The sequence below is a fragment of the Cloeon dipterum genome, chromosome 2 (genome assembly GCF_949628265.1).
Source record: "Cloeon dipterum chromosome 2, ieCloDipt1.1, whole genome shotgun sequence".
Lineage (NCBI taxonomy): Eukaryota > Metazoa > Arthropoda > Insecta > Ephemeroptera > Baetidae > Cloeon > Cloeon dipterum.
This window is the reverse complement of record NC_088787.1, coordinates 29226344-29238235: the sequence shown is the minus strand read 5'-3', so window position 1 is coordinate 29238235 and position 11892 is coordinate 29226344. Positions and strand designations below refer to the sequence as shown.

General features: G+C 41.1%; 5 protein-coding genes across 6 annotated transcripts in view; 1 reads left to right on the top strand and 4 right to left on the bottom strand.

The window, feature by feature from the left end:
• zda (zonda) overlaps positions 1-11892 on the bottom strand; it is a 117536-nt gene that overhangs the window by 54383 nt on the left and 51261 nt on the right. The gene's annotated exons all lie outside the window — the stretch shown is intronic.
• On the bottom strand, positions 48-1686 carry LOC135936428 (coiled-coil domain-containing protein 124). Its single transcript, XM_065479235.1, has 4 exons — positions 1428-1686; positions 1230-1364; positions 689-843; positions 48-622 (listed from the first exon to the last, which is right to left on the bottom strand). The coding sequence occupies exons 1-4, from the start codon at positions 1584-1586 to the stop codon at positions 427-429; spliced, it is 645 nt and encodes a 214-aa protein (XP_065335307.1). The 5' UTR covers positions 1587-1686; the 3' UTR covers positions 48-426.
• Positions 2157-4129, bottom strand: LOC135936421 (lipid droplet-regulating VLDL assembly factor AUP1-like). The gene is made up of 2 exons (XM_065479224.1): positions 3883-4129; positions 2157-3819 (listed from the first exon to the last, which is right to left on the bottom strand). Exon 2 carries the CDS (start codon positions 3793-3795, stop codon positions 2524-2526), a length of 1272 nt encoding a protein of 423 aa, XP_065335296.1. The 5' UTR covers positions 3796-3819; positions 3883-4129; the 3' UTR covers positions 2157-2523.
• mEFTu2 (mitochondrial translation elongation factor Tu 2) lies at positions 4248-5843 on the top strand. Its single transcript, XM_065479223.1, has 2 exons — positions 4248-4353; positions 4426-5843. Exon 2 carries the CDS (start codon positions 4430-4432, stop codon positions 5804-5806), a length of 1377 nt encoding a protein of 458 aa, XP_065335295.1. The 5' UTR covers positions 4248-4353; positions 4426-4429; the 3' UTR covers positions 5807-5843.
• Positions 5836-8855, bottom strand: LOC135936422 (uncharacterized). Of its 2 annotated transcripts, none has more exons than XM_065479225.1 (7): positions 8651-8855; positions 7352-7563; positions 7072-7297; positions 6750-7012; positions 6365-6500; positions 6255-6305; positions 5836-6200 (listed from the first exon to the last, which is right to left on the bottom strand). In XM_065479225.1, exons 1-7 carry the CDS (start codon positions 8667-8669, stop codon positions 5878-5880), a joined length of 1230 nt encoding a protein of 409 aa, XP_065335297.1. In that variant the 5' UTR covers positions 8670-8855; the 3' UTR covers positions 5836-5877. The 2 variants fall into 2 exon arrangements, with proteins under 2 accessions (XP_065335297.1, XP_065335298.1); XM_065479226.1 differs by having other exon boundaries at positions 7352-7567; positions 8651-8854.

Genomic DNA, 11892 nt, shown 5'->3' with positions numbered 1-11892 from the left:
GAAACCCAGTTGTTCTGGTAATTAAAATCTTTAATCACATACAGAACTGAATATAACGTGTTTTATTTCCCAACAGTATTATTTCAATTCAATCATAATTTAAGGCAAGTGCAGTGTTAAGTTTCCTTTGAAATCTGCCTTCACTTTTCACAAGCCGATAAAAGTAAAAAAGCATGATTTGAAAACAAAATCAAATTATAACCAGTTGATGGGAGTAATACATGCACAGTTGGTTTGATTCAGACTCACATTTCCCACTTTTTAGCATGTATGAGCTTGCCGAAAATGTATGTTTTAAGTATGAGAGTATTCATTATTATTTGGTCACTGACAATGAGTTATTTTTTTTAATAATTTTACGGCTCAATTTCGAGTGTAATTTTAGTATCAAATTAAAAAAAATATTGTGTCACAGCAGCGTTGACTTCAGGCCTGTGGCTTCTGATTCGTTGGATTTCTAGGCGATTTCAGCCATTCTTTCCAAAGCAGCTGCTTGAGTTGGGAGAGCCTCATGTTTTTGTGTTCTGCCTTAAGCTGTGGCAACCGCTCATCTTCAAAAGCGGTGTAAGCGGCTTTCATTCTTCTTTCAGGGTGGCGGTCGATTTCAGTAGCTTCTTTTTCACTGCGATCATACCGAAAACAAGGAAGAAAATAAAAAATTGAGGGCAAATTTAACTGAAAATACAACCTTAGAACAGAAATAGCGTCTTCGACAGAGCGTGCCTCAAGTCCATCAACTTGCAGACGGTTGACATTTTCTTCGATTGGCTTCTCGACATGCGTTTTGACCTCTTCCTTTTTATTGGCGATGGTAGCTGCTTGTTGCCGCCTCTCAGCCTCAGCCTAGCGAAGCAAAAAACCACAATTAAACAAATTAGACCATGGATATTGCAATAATTAAATTATAGTGTAAACAGAACACTAATGTTTTTAAAAGCGCTAAAAACATCCGTTCTGTAGCTTTAATTCGGAAAGGTTGTTACCAATGAGGAAAATATTTGGGTGTTTATTATAATGGAGGTGACTGCCAAAACATTATGACTTGATCTAGTTGTGAAATATTAAAATAAAATATAATCAAGATAGCTTTGTAAAAAATCAATGGCAGCACAAATATCAACAAACTATGATTTAACAAATCATTACGCAAACCATAGACTATGATATTTTCTTCCGCGGTTGTAATGAAGTTGATGCTTTGAATCAATATTGGGTAAAAAAGTATATACCTCGATTTCTGCTCTTGTGACTTTAGACTGAGTCTGCTTTCCGCCAATTTTGATCTTGCTCAATTCCTCCTCCAAAGAAGCCTTGCTTTCAGCTTTTCTCTGAGCTGCCTCTAGCCGTTTCTTTTCCTGCTCCTCCTTTAAAATTTGAAATTAATTTGGATTATTTCTTATCTTAAAGGTCAACATTAATTTACTCACCTTACGCTGTTGTTTTTTTGCCAATTGTTTGTCATCGTCCTTCCAGTACTCATCCTCGATGGCCTTCTGTTTTCGGGTGCTTTCTTCCTCTTTGGCTGCTTGCTTGCGGGCTTTCGCAACCGCAGCTTTGCTATTTTCACCTGCGAACTTTTTCGGCATCCCGCTTGTGAACGGAAAACTCGAAAGCGACGAAGGAAATTAAAAATTATTTAGAGACAGCAACACGAGCGCGAAGCGCGAGCCTTCACTAAAGGTTTGTTTTTGGCTATCAGCTGTGGTTCTTGAGCTAGTTGGGTAGAGAGGGGAGTGATGGGGGCGTTTTGCACTTTCAATGCAATGCATGATACACTATTATTCACACTACATGCTTACTTTCTTTCAGTAGTTTAAAACGTTTAAAAGAAGTAATTTTGATTCGTGTTTTTTATTCTTATTAATAAACGGATGTTTTATTTTTATGAGATAATTTAATACAAACCTGTTTACTAATGTACACCTTCATTCCTGTCGATTCTTGATAAAAACACGTTTTTAGTAAAATAATAATTATGTTGATGGATATTGGTAAAAACATCCAAAATTAATGTAAAAATATTTTAATAGAGGTGTTTACTAAAATTATTGGTAGTTGGTAAATGACCAAAATAGCTATAATGTATTTTAAAGTCTATTTTGATAGTGTTAAAAATATTATACAAATAATGGTTTGACTGTGTGAATAAAACTCTGTTTCTAAATTGCTATATTTTTGCTTATTTTTGGGAATTTATTCTGTTTGACAGTACTGTCTATGTAAACATTAGCCAAGTTCAATCCTCACAAAACAAGAAAAAGGAATATTACCTTAATATTATTATTTAAAAACTTTGATAATATTCAAACGAAGCTCTAAATTCCTGTGTGCAAATATACATAAGTCGATTGGGATAATTCTCCAAAAAAGATAGCTACGGATTGCTTCTCATGTTTTAAATATATCTGGGACTGTCATTTCCAGCAGTCATGAAAAAAATAAATAAAAATTGACCTCGCGATATTTCATCAAATTATGTTATTAACACAATATCGCATGACGGTTTGGTTAAAACTCGACGTATTAGGATGCAGACAGTCCAAATTCCTTGAGTCCGTGCTTCTCTATGTACCGTCTGCGTGCGTTCTCGATGAGTCTTGTCTTGCGTTCTTTGAAAGACATGGAGCGTTCTTCCGCTGACTTGGGAAAGGTGGAGGCAGCTGTGATCAACGAGCTGCTCGAGCCGACGGTGGCTGGAGATGGAGCGGCGCTGCTGCCACCGGACTGTTCCTTGGGCTTGGCGGCCTCGGCGCCGGCGGTAGACCTGACAGGCGAGGAAGGCATGACTGGCACAAAGGAGATGTGGCCCTCGAGGATGTTGGAAATTGTGATGTCGACGCTCTTGGTGCGCATGAGGTCCTTGCGCACGACGTCGGCCGGTACGTAGGGCAGCACCTCGCGCACCTGTGCCACCATTCGCTGCAGCTCGGCGTTCCTCTGCGCCAGCCGCTGCTCCTGCTGCCGCACCGGCGCGATCACCAGCTTCTTCTCCAGCTCCTTCTTGTCACCAACGGTGAAGTTGGTCGCCTCGACGTCCAACCGGCGCGCAATGATGCCCTGTACTCGTTTGGCGAACTCATCAGTAGTCTCGCGCTCCGATTTGACGATGGCGGGCAGGTAGCGCAAGCAAAACACGGTGCAGGGCACGAAGAGCAGCCACAGCACTTCCATCCACCAAGGGGTGCCGATCACGCACGGCGACACGGTGGCCGTGGGCGGCCGCCAGATCTGGATGGCCACCGGCTGCACCTTCTTGACGCCCTCCAGGTAGCCCTCCTGGAACTTGAGCAGGCCCACCCTTCCGTTGGTGGTGGTGCCTTCGGGTTGCAGCAGAATGGAGGTCTGGTTCGAAGGACACTCCTGCAGAATCCTAGTCAGCTGCTGGAAACCCTGGCTGATTTTGATGTCGTGCGCTCCCAGCAGCCAGTTGAGCGCGGACGGCGCCTCTGGATTCGGAACGGTGGTGCAGCCTGTGGCCGTGTGCAACACCAGGTTGTCCACGGGCGTCGACTGGTTCGCCACCAAGATCGGAGAGGCCTGCGTTTTGAATCGCAGCTCAGAAAAGTCCTCGCGGATGATAATGCCGAGGATGTTGCACATCATCCGCAGGATGAACTTCTTCACTATCGCCACGTTCTGGAAGGCGGACGCGGCCAGCAGCATTTGCAGACTGATAATCAGCCGAATCGTGGCAAGCATAGCCCCAAACGGGAAATAGACCAACAGTGGCACAAATTTCCAGCCATCTGGACAACGAGCGTCGTCAAACAGGTCTTTGATGCTAGTTGCGGTCATCTTGTTACGCTCGCGTGGTTCAACCTGCAAAGCCAGCCTTGTAAATAATGCGCCACTTTGTCAGCCAAAAGACATCGATTCACTTACCGTTGTCCTAATAAAACAGCATTAGCTTTAGTAATTTTGGCGCAGCTCCATCACTTGGAGTGCAGGATTCGAGTGTTAATGAACTTGATCCGCCTGTTGATAACCAGGAAATTAGCTCGCAACCAAGGTTGACGCTGACCTTTTGAGGCCGTAAATAGAGCTTTCGCAAATACCAGCTGTCCCCGTTGTTTTTTCTCGATCGTCACTCAGCCAGCGGAGCAAATTGCTTAACATTTACAGCGATAGCGGTGGTGCAATCCGACTGCAGCGCCATGTCTAGCATTGTTGCTTAACAATGATTTCAAAGGCGAAGTCGCACCTCTTCATCAACTCTAACGTCTAACCAATCACTGATACGGGCAGTGCTGGCCGTGGGGCCGCGAAAATTCAAATAGTATAGAGCACGATCAAAACAATAATAAAGTGCCGATTGCAGAAAATAAAAAGCCGGGCTGAAAATCATCTTTATAGGTACATAAAGAAAGAATAATACATTTCTGGCGTTCATAAATATTAATATTTAGTTAATTATATTTTTAATAGAAAAATGGCACTGCTGGCGAGCCTAGTAAAATTGTCAAGACAACTGGCGCAAAGTGCTCTGCATTCGTCATGCGCCTGCAGAAGACCGTCGCTCGCCTCAAGCAGCTGGCTGCCCATGAGGACATGGTCAAGTGGGCCAAAGGTGAACCCTGAACCGCAGCAGAAGCAGCACTGCAACGTGGGCACCATCGGCCACGTGGACCACGGCAAGACCACCCTTACAGCGGCCATCACAAAAATCATGGAGCAGAAGGGCCAGTCCAAGTACACTTCGTACGACGATATTGACAGCGCCCCTGAGGAGAAGTCCAGGGGCATCACCATCAACATAGCCCACGTGTACTATCAAACCTCCCTTCGACACTACGCGCACACGGACTGTCCGGGACACGCCGACTATGTTAAAAACATGATTTCGGGTACCTCACAAATGGACTGTGCGATTCTGCTGGTGGCCGCCACCGACGGACAAATGCCGCAGACCGTGGAGCACCTGCTGCTAGCCAAACAGATCGGCATCCAACACATAGTGGTCTTTATCAATAAGGCAGACCTCGTGGACAAGGACACACTGGAGCTGGTCGAGCTGGAGATACGTGAACTGCTCAGCGACTTTGGCTTTGATGGGAATGATTGTCCAGTGATCTTCGGCTCTGCTCTTCAAGCTCTCAAAGGAGAGGAAACTGAATACGGTGTGCCGTCCGTCTACAGGCTGATGGACGCGCTAGACAAATATGTGCCCACGCCTGTGCGAGATTACAAGTCCCCCTTTGAAATGCCAATAGATAACGTTTTCAGTGTTCCTGGTAGAGGGACCGTAGTCACCGGCACAATTAAAAAGGGCACCATCAAGAAAGGTGACGACGCAGTCATCCTTGGGTTCAACGAGGAGCACAAGACCCAGGCGTCCGGGTTGCAGGTGTTCAAGAAAAACGTGGAGGTCGCAGTCGCTGGTGACAACGTTGGAGTGCTAGTGAAAAACTTGAAGGTGGCCACCCTGGAGAAGGGCATGGTCCTGTGCGCGAGGAACTCAAAGAAGATCAGCAACCACTATGTAGCTAACATTTACTTTCTCACCAAGGGCGAGGGCGGCCGCAGCAAGCCCATCCTCGGCAAGTACATACAGCAGCTGTTCAGTGCTACTTGGAACTGCGCCGTTCGTATTGACCTGAAGGAAGGCCAGGACATGTTTATGCCGGGCCAGCATGGACAGGTGCTGCTAACTCTGATCAAGAAGATGGTTATGAGCGACGGACAGTCATTCACCGTCAGGGAGAACAACAAGACAGTGGCTACCGGAGCGATTGTTAAAACGCTAGATAGTTTGCACTTCCCTAATAATAAACTTTACAAAGCAGAGGTGAAAAATGACGTAATCTAAACTTAGGTTAAAAAAAATAAATATTCAGATTTAAATATTTAACATTTTGCAATGTTTATTTAGGAGTTCTCTCACAAGCTGAGGAATTTGTATTTGCCGTAGAAGGCATCATCATCAAAGTCAGAAGTCAGGGAGGTGTTGAGACTCATGGTAGGGTTACTTTGTTCATAAGTAGCGTTTGAATCTCTAGGCTGAGACCCAGTAAGAAGCTTCCTCACAGGGTCCACATTTCCCATTTTGGGAGGCTTTTTGGTGCTGATGGTCAGCTTGAAAGGCGAGCGGGAAGAAGGAGACGGAGAGCTGAAGTATACCTTTCCCGGTGAATCCTTGCTTGAGTCAGTATCAGATGTTGAACTGTCAGAGTTCGAGAAAGATGGAGTTCTGGCTCTTGAACCTGCAACAAATTGAAAGGTTACCACTGCTCCAGGAATAATTAACTGTTGCGCACCAATATTTTCCTTCGTGCTCACATGACGCCTATCCTTGGGAAGAGACAGCACTAAAAGGAGCATTCAAATAATCAAGTAAATTTCTATCATATTCTAATTAAATGTGGACCTTTCTTGGGAGATGGATAGGGGCTCTGAAGCGGCTTGTGGTAGCTGAACAATCCACGCTTTTCAAGGAGTGTTTTAATATTTCTTTCCTTCTCAGGCGAGCGATTGTTCGAGGTGCGATTCTCTCTCTTTGGTGCCTACAGCAAAGTTTGAAATACAGATATTATTAACTATCCCAATCACAAAATAATAGTGATAAAATAAGGAAATATATTAAGAAATACACAAGCAGGTGTAGATTATGAAACAATGATGATAAAATTCACTCTAGCATGTTTCAATACAAAAGTGGAAGTTCCAAAAACCTGATCCTTGTTGTGGTTCCCTTAATTTGTTAAATATTTATTTGAAATGATTTGATGTTAATAAATCATTAAAATTTTTACCTCATCAATATTTCTGGATTTTTCAGGGCATGCTGTGGCACTGCAGTTTTTGCAGTTGCAAGAGCGCGCCTGTTTCTGAACAGTAGTGGTTTTTGTCTTGCGAAGAATGATTTCTTCCTTTATTTTTATTCGAGTGATAGCAGCATTCCAAGTGAGGTCAGGCAGCTGTAAGGCCTTGGCTTTTCCGTATGCTCTATTTTTTAAGTCACTGAGCAGATTGGCAATGCATGTAATAATGCACAGCCTTCTCTCCAACTCTGGAACTGAGAATTTGTGGAAAATTAATTATGCCGGCTGTGCACCATAGTTAATTATACTATACCTGGGACAGTCTGGATATTTGTCAGAAGATGCTCAAACACAGTCTCCCAGTGCGCTTCCAGACCAACAGCAAGACTTTTGAAGTTTTTGTAACCATTGGCGTTGACATATCCATTGCCGAACAAACCACAGAGAAAAGGTGGATATGCAAAGCTTAGGACGAAAGCCTCAGTTGCAAGATACAGCATGGTTGAGTGCATGGGGGTTGTGTAATTGGCTTCATTCTCCTTCAATTTGTCCATAAGCAATAAGTTTTATAACTAAAAATGTGTCAATTTTACCGCAAGCTTCTTGATAACAGTGATGAACTGCTCCAAGTCCAGGAGAGCAAATGACACAAATGATGGCATATTTGGAGCATGCTCGACCAATGTTTCTAGAGCCAGCTCCTCTACTTTGTTGTGCATCTTGTCATAGTCATGCTCAAGGTATTCTTCAACGTTAGTAATTTTAATTTTTGGAGTTGGCTTTTTCACTGGAGAGACTTCCATGTCTTGCTGAAAATTATATTTATGGTTATTAAAATTTTGCATGAGGGATTTGAATGTTTCAAGTTAGTCTTGCATAATATATTATCAGAATTGTCAAGACTTTCATTAAAAAATAATTAAATGCTATACCGCAAAAAAATCAAAATTTTAAAATGTTGGGCGCAACGGCACAGACTTTAATGTTTTAATTAACGCTTATTACTTCTATTATAGTTTCTGGAGATAAAAGCTTGAACATGATTGCGTGAATGATTGAATTGAATGCGTATCAGACAACAGACAGATCCCCATTCCGCATTACCACTGCGAAAGACACATTTATCTCATAATATATGTGATATACAATTATGGTAGACAATAAACTGACTTCAAATTAAATTATAGCTATGCATGAGTGCACTTAATTCAAATTTCACACGTATCAGTTTTACAGCTTGGTTACATAAATTAGCCTTGACGCGCGAGCCTTACAAATATTTCGCAGTAGCAAATTAGAAATAACCAATAATTAATATAATATGCATAAATAAATACACGAATCTAAATTAAAACAGTACCACCGCACTACAATATTGGCCAAAGATAAAAAAGTTGAATATTTTTGTATCTTTATGGATTTTTGACCTCTTTATAATTATATTAAGTCTGTAACGCGTTAAGAGGCGCGAATCCACACAATGGAAAATTACAAAGATAATTATACATAATTATAATTACATGTATACATATAATATGTAGATAAAGTTTCTGGTTTCTGCCAGGTTATACATCTCGCTAGTTCTTAATTATGAGAATCCGGAGAATCCCATGCATTCGCGGCGAAAAGTGTAATTTTTCCATTAATCTAATCAATATTGTACATATGTATTGTGGAAATCGCGTTTTATCTACAAAAATTACATCTTGAGTTTGTTTTGTATGTGACAAACTGTTAAAATAAGTAAAATAATATGTATCACATCATTTTATCGAAAGAACTTCAAAACCCCAAGATTCAACGAATAAAATTTTCTCCATCACATAAATAAATCTCGATCACCTATATAACCAAAACCATACACAATATTATTATACCCAATCGTTTCTTACCAAGTTTGGCTGCTCGCATGCTAATGAAAACTCACACGTCCTGCGACCAGCCTGTGTGTGCCTGTCTAATTTGTCTTGTTTCTGCTCCCTCCAACTTTGAACTTAGTTTTCTATTTGATGTCTAGTCTTGAAGAGCTTACCAGCCATTACCAGCATACAACATGATCCTTAACATTTAAACTGTGGTGGCTCTGACTCTCACCCCCGAGAGAGTCAGAGCCACCACAAAACCATTCTCGATGTCGAGTCTACTTTCTTGTATGCGACTTGCGACTTTGAGTGGTAGTGTGAATGTATTATTTTTTGAGTTCACCGATTAAAGAATGGATGACTGTATCAATGCGTGTAGCCGCTTTCTCCTCCTCCCTTTCCCTTGGAACTTTTCTGGATTTCTGCTTCGTTGTGCAAATGTTTAAAATAAATTATTTTTAAACTTTTCCAGTCTCCATTTACTTATTACAGGCTCTTATTTGATTCTATAAATAATCATTTTCGTCCAAAGATTTCACAATGCCAAATTATCGCAAAACTGCTTTTCACAGTGATTTACTCGTACTCAATTCGCAATAATTATATTGTTTGCAATTTGTACAATTTTCATTTCATTAGTCATATCCCTCAACTCAACTGCACTGAATTTTTCAATACTTTGCGTGCGCATATTTTTCTATTTACGCGATCGCGTTTGTCGTAGTGGCTATTCCTGCGGCTTGGCTATAGCCAGCTATATAGCTGAATAGTTCAGGCTGTGGAATTTCCCTTAAACCCTCTCATTTTCTGATAAGAGGATTTTAGTAACTTGAAATAATAATATATGTATGTACATTGATTGAGAGGTCTAACAATCAGCCAGCCGCGCTGCATCGCGCTTGCTGGCTTATTTTGCATTGGGTCGTGGTCAGCCGCAGTAAATTTCATACGGCGTAAATTTTGCCAAGCCGTGTCAGGCGCCAGTCAAGGAGTTGAAAATATATTGATATTGCAGTGCTGGAATAAAAAGTGGCATCGGGCTCTTCGGGCCGTTAAGCACTAATTAAAAAATGCTGCCAATGAGCATTATGAAGTTATGAAAAATCATCGCTTGCATGTTATTAGTAACAATTAACTGGTAAAAACCTGGGAGGTAAGATTATACAACCCCGAAATAAAAGCGTTGCGTCAATAAAAGTATTTTATTTAGTTTGAAAGCAATAATGCTGTAGCCCTTGGTCTAGCGAAATTAGACAAAATATAGAGCGCGTCACTTAATATTACTTTTCTCTCAAATCTGACAGGAAATAAGATTGAGTGCGCAATAGAGATGGTTATTCATTTAAAAAAAAAAATTGTCAGTTGCTTGACTCATACATTCCTACCAACCACCCTGATTTCAAACAGTCTCCAAGAAAGCCGTAAAAAGTAGAAGAGCAGTTATTCGCGAGATTGGAGGTCGATTGGACGCGATTTTTCAGCGTAGAAATTTTTAGGTGGCAGTTATATTTGCTTAAAGTACTTGTTAATAGATGGTGAAATTCCAAATTTGAAGCTCGGGAATGGGGGCGTTCCCTATTTTTTCGGTATCTCAAAAATACCCGAAAAACGAATTGTGTTAATGAATTGTATACTGCAACTCTTGACTGCATTGAGGTATCACCTTGAAATTTTCACTGCCCAACCTAGTTTTTGATCCTGAACAACTTTTGCATTTACAAAAAATTCGCAGGTCGAAGGTCAAGGTCACCTTTTGCGACCTTTTTTTGAAAATTCAAAATTAAGGGATGATAGCCCCCTACGATTTTTTTGGGGTTCAGGGCTGAAATGTAGCCCGTAAAATTCTACACAAGTACACCAAGTTTCATAGGTGCAATCGCGATACTTTTGCTGCAATTCGAATTTGAAGTTTGAAAACCTGCTCGAGGCCGGTTGACCGCGCGTGCACTCAGAGCAGCGAGTTCGCCTCTCGTTCTTCAAGTTGATTTTTTTCGCATTTCACTTGCTTAGAAACACCAATGGGGCCTAGGGTAGACCAAGGAAGGTCGAAATCGACCTTCAGGGTCTGTCCCTGACGTGACCCTGAGATCCGAAATATCGAAAATTTCCAATTTCATCGAACTTGGTGTCCTTTAATAGGTTTTCACCGGTGTACAGCTCAAATATGCAGCCAAAACTGCCGAATAACAATCCTGAAACCGGTTCTTGAAATAATTGTGGTAGCCATTCATCCAGACGTGATGTGTGAAATGGTCAAAATTTTGAAATTTTTAATTATGAAAAGATACTTCTTATTTGCACATATGAAGTATAATATGTGCTGATAATAAAGGATCTTATATGCTTACTACTATGAAAAAAGGTTATTAAATGCAATAACAAATAATCTACTTTTAAAAACTAAAAAAATTTGTTTCCTTACATTTTTAAGTAAAAATTTTAAAGATGTAATTTATTTGTTATTGCTCTAAATAAATTTGTTAACTTTGTAAAAAAAACGATCGGTTTTTTAAAACTCAATATAAATTTCGTGTGTACAAAACAGAAGAATCTTTTCATATATTAAAAATTTCAAAATTTCGACCATTTCACACATCACGTCTGGATGAATGGCTACCACAATTATTTCAAGAACCGGTTTCAGGATTGTTATTCGGCAGTTTTGGCTGCATATTTGAGCTGTACACCGGTGAAAACCTATTAAAGGACACCAAGTTCGATGAAATTGGAAATTTTCGATATTTCGGATCTCAGGGTCACGTCAGGGACAGACCCTGAAGGTCGATTTCGACCTTCCTTGGTCTACCCTAGGCCCCATTGGTGTTTCTAAGCAAGTGAAATGCGAAAAAAATCAACTTGAAGAACGAGAGGCGAACTCGCTGCTCTGAGTGCACGCGCGGTCAACCGGCCTCGAGCAGGTTTTCAAACTTCAAATTCGAATTGCAGCAAAAGTATCGCGATTGCACCTATGAAACTTGGTGTACTTGTGTAGAATTTTACGGGCTACATTTCAGCCCTGAACCCCAAAAAAATCGTAGGGGGCTATCATCCCTTAATTTTGAATTTTCAAAAAAAGGTCGCAAAAGGTGACCTTGACCTTCGACCTGCGAATTTTTTGTAAATGCAAAAGTTGTTCAGGATCAAAAACTAGGTTGGGCAGTGAAAATTTCAAGGTGATACCTCAATGCAGTCAAGAGTTGCAGTTTACAATTCATTAACACAATTCGTTTTTCGGGTATTTTTGAGATACCGAAAAAATAGGGAACGCCCCC

Excerpts from the sequence above, each read along its gene's own strand:
- mEFTu2 (XM_065479223.1), top strand. The coding sequence starts at position 4,430 with ATGGCACTGCTGGCGAGCCTAGTAAAATTGTCAAGACAACTGGCGCAA.
- LOC135936421 (XM_065479224.1), bottom strand. The coding sequence starts at position 3,795 with ATGACCGCAACTAGCATCAAAGACCTGTTTGACGACGCTCGTTGTCCA.
- LOC135936428 (XM_065479235.1), bottom strand. The coding sequence starts at position 1,586 with ATGCCGAAAAAGTTCGCAGGTGAAAATAGCAAAGCTGCGGTTGCGAAA. Across the intron at positions 844-1,229 it reads TCACAAGAGCAGAAATCGAG|GCTGAGGCTGAGAGGCGGCA; the intron begins GTATATACTTTT and ends TTGCTTCGCTAG. Across the intron at positions 623-688 it reads GACGCTATTTCTGTTCTAAG|TGAAAAAGAAGCTACTGAAA; the intron begins GTTGTATTTTCA and ends GTATGATCGCAG.
- LOC135936422 (XM_065479225.1), bottom strand. Across the intron at positions 7,298-7,351 it reads CTGTTATCAAGAAGCTTGCG|GAGAATGAAGCCAATTACAC; the intron begins GTAAAATTGACA and ends GACAAATTGAAG. Across the intron at positions 6,306-6,364 it reads CTATCCATCTCCCAAGAAAG|TGCTGTCTCTTCCCAAGGAT; the intron begins GTCCACATTTAA and ends TGCTCCTTTTAG.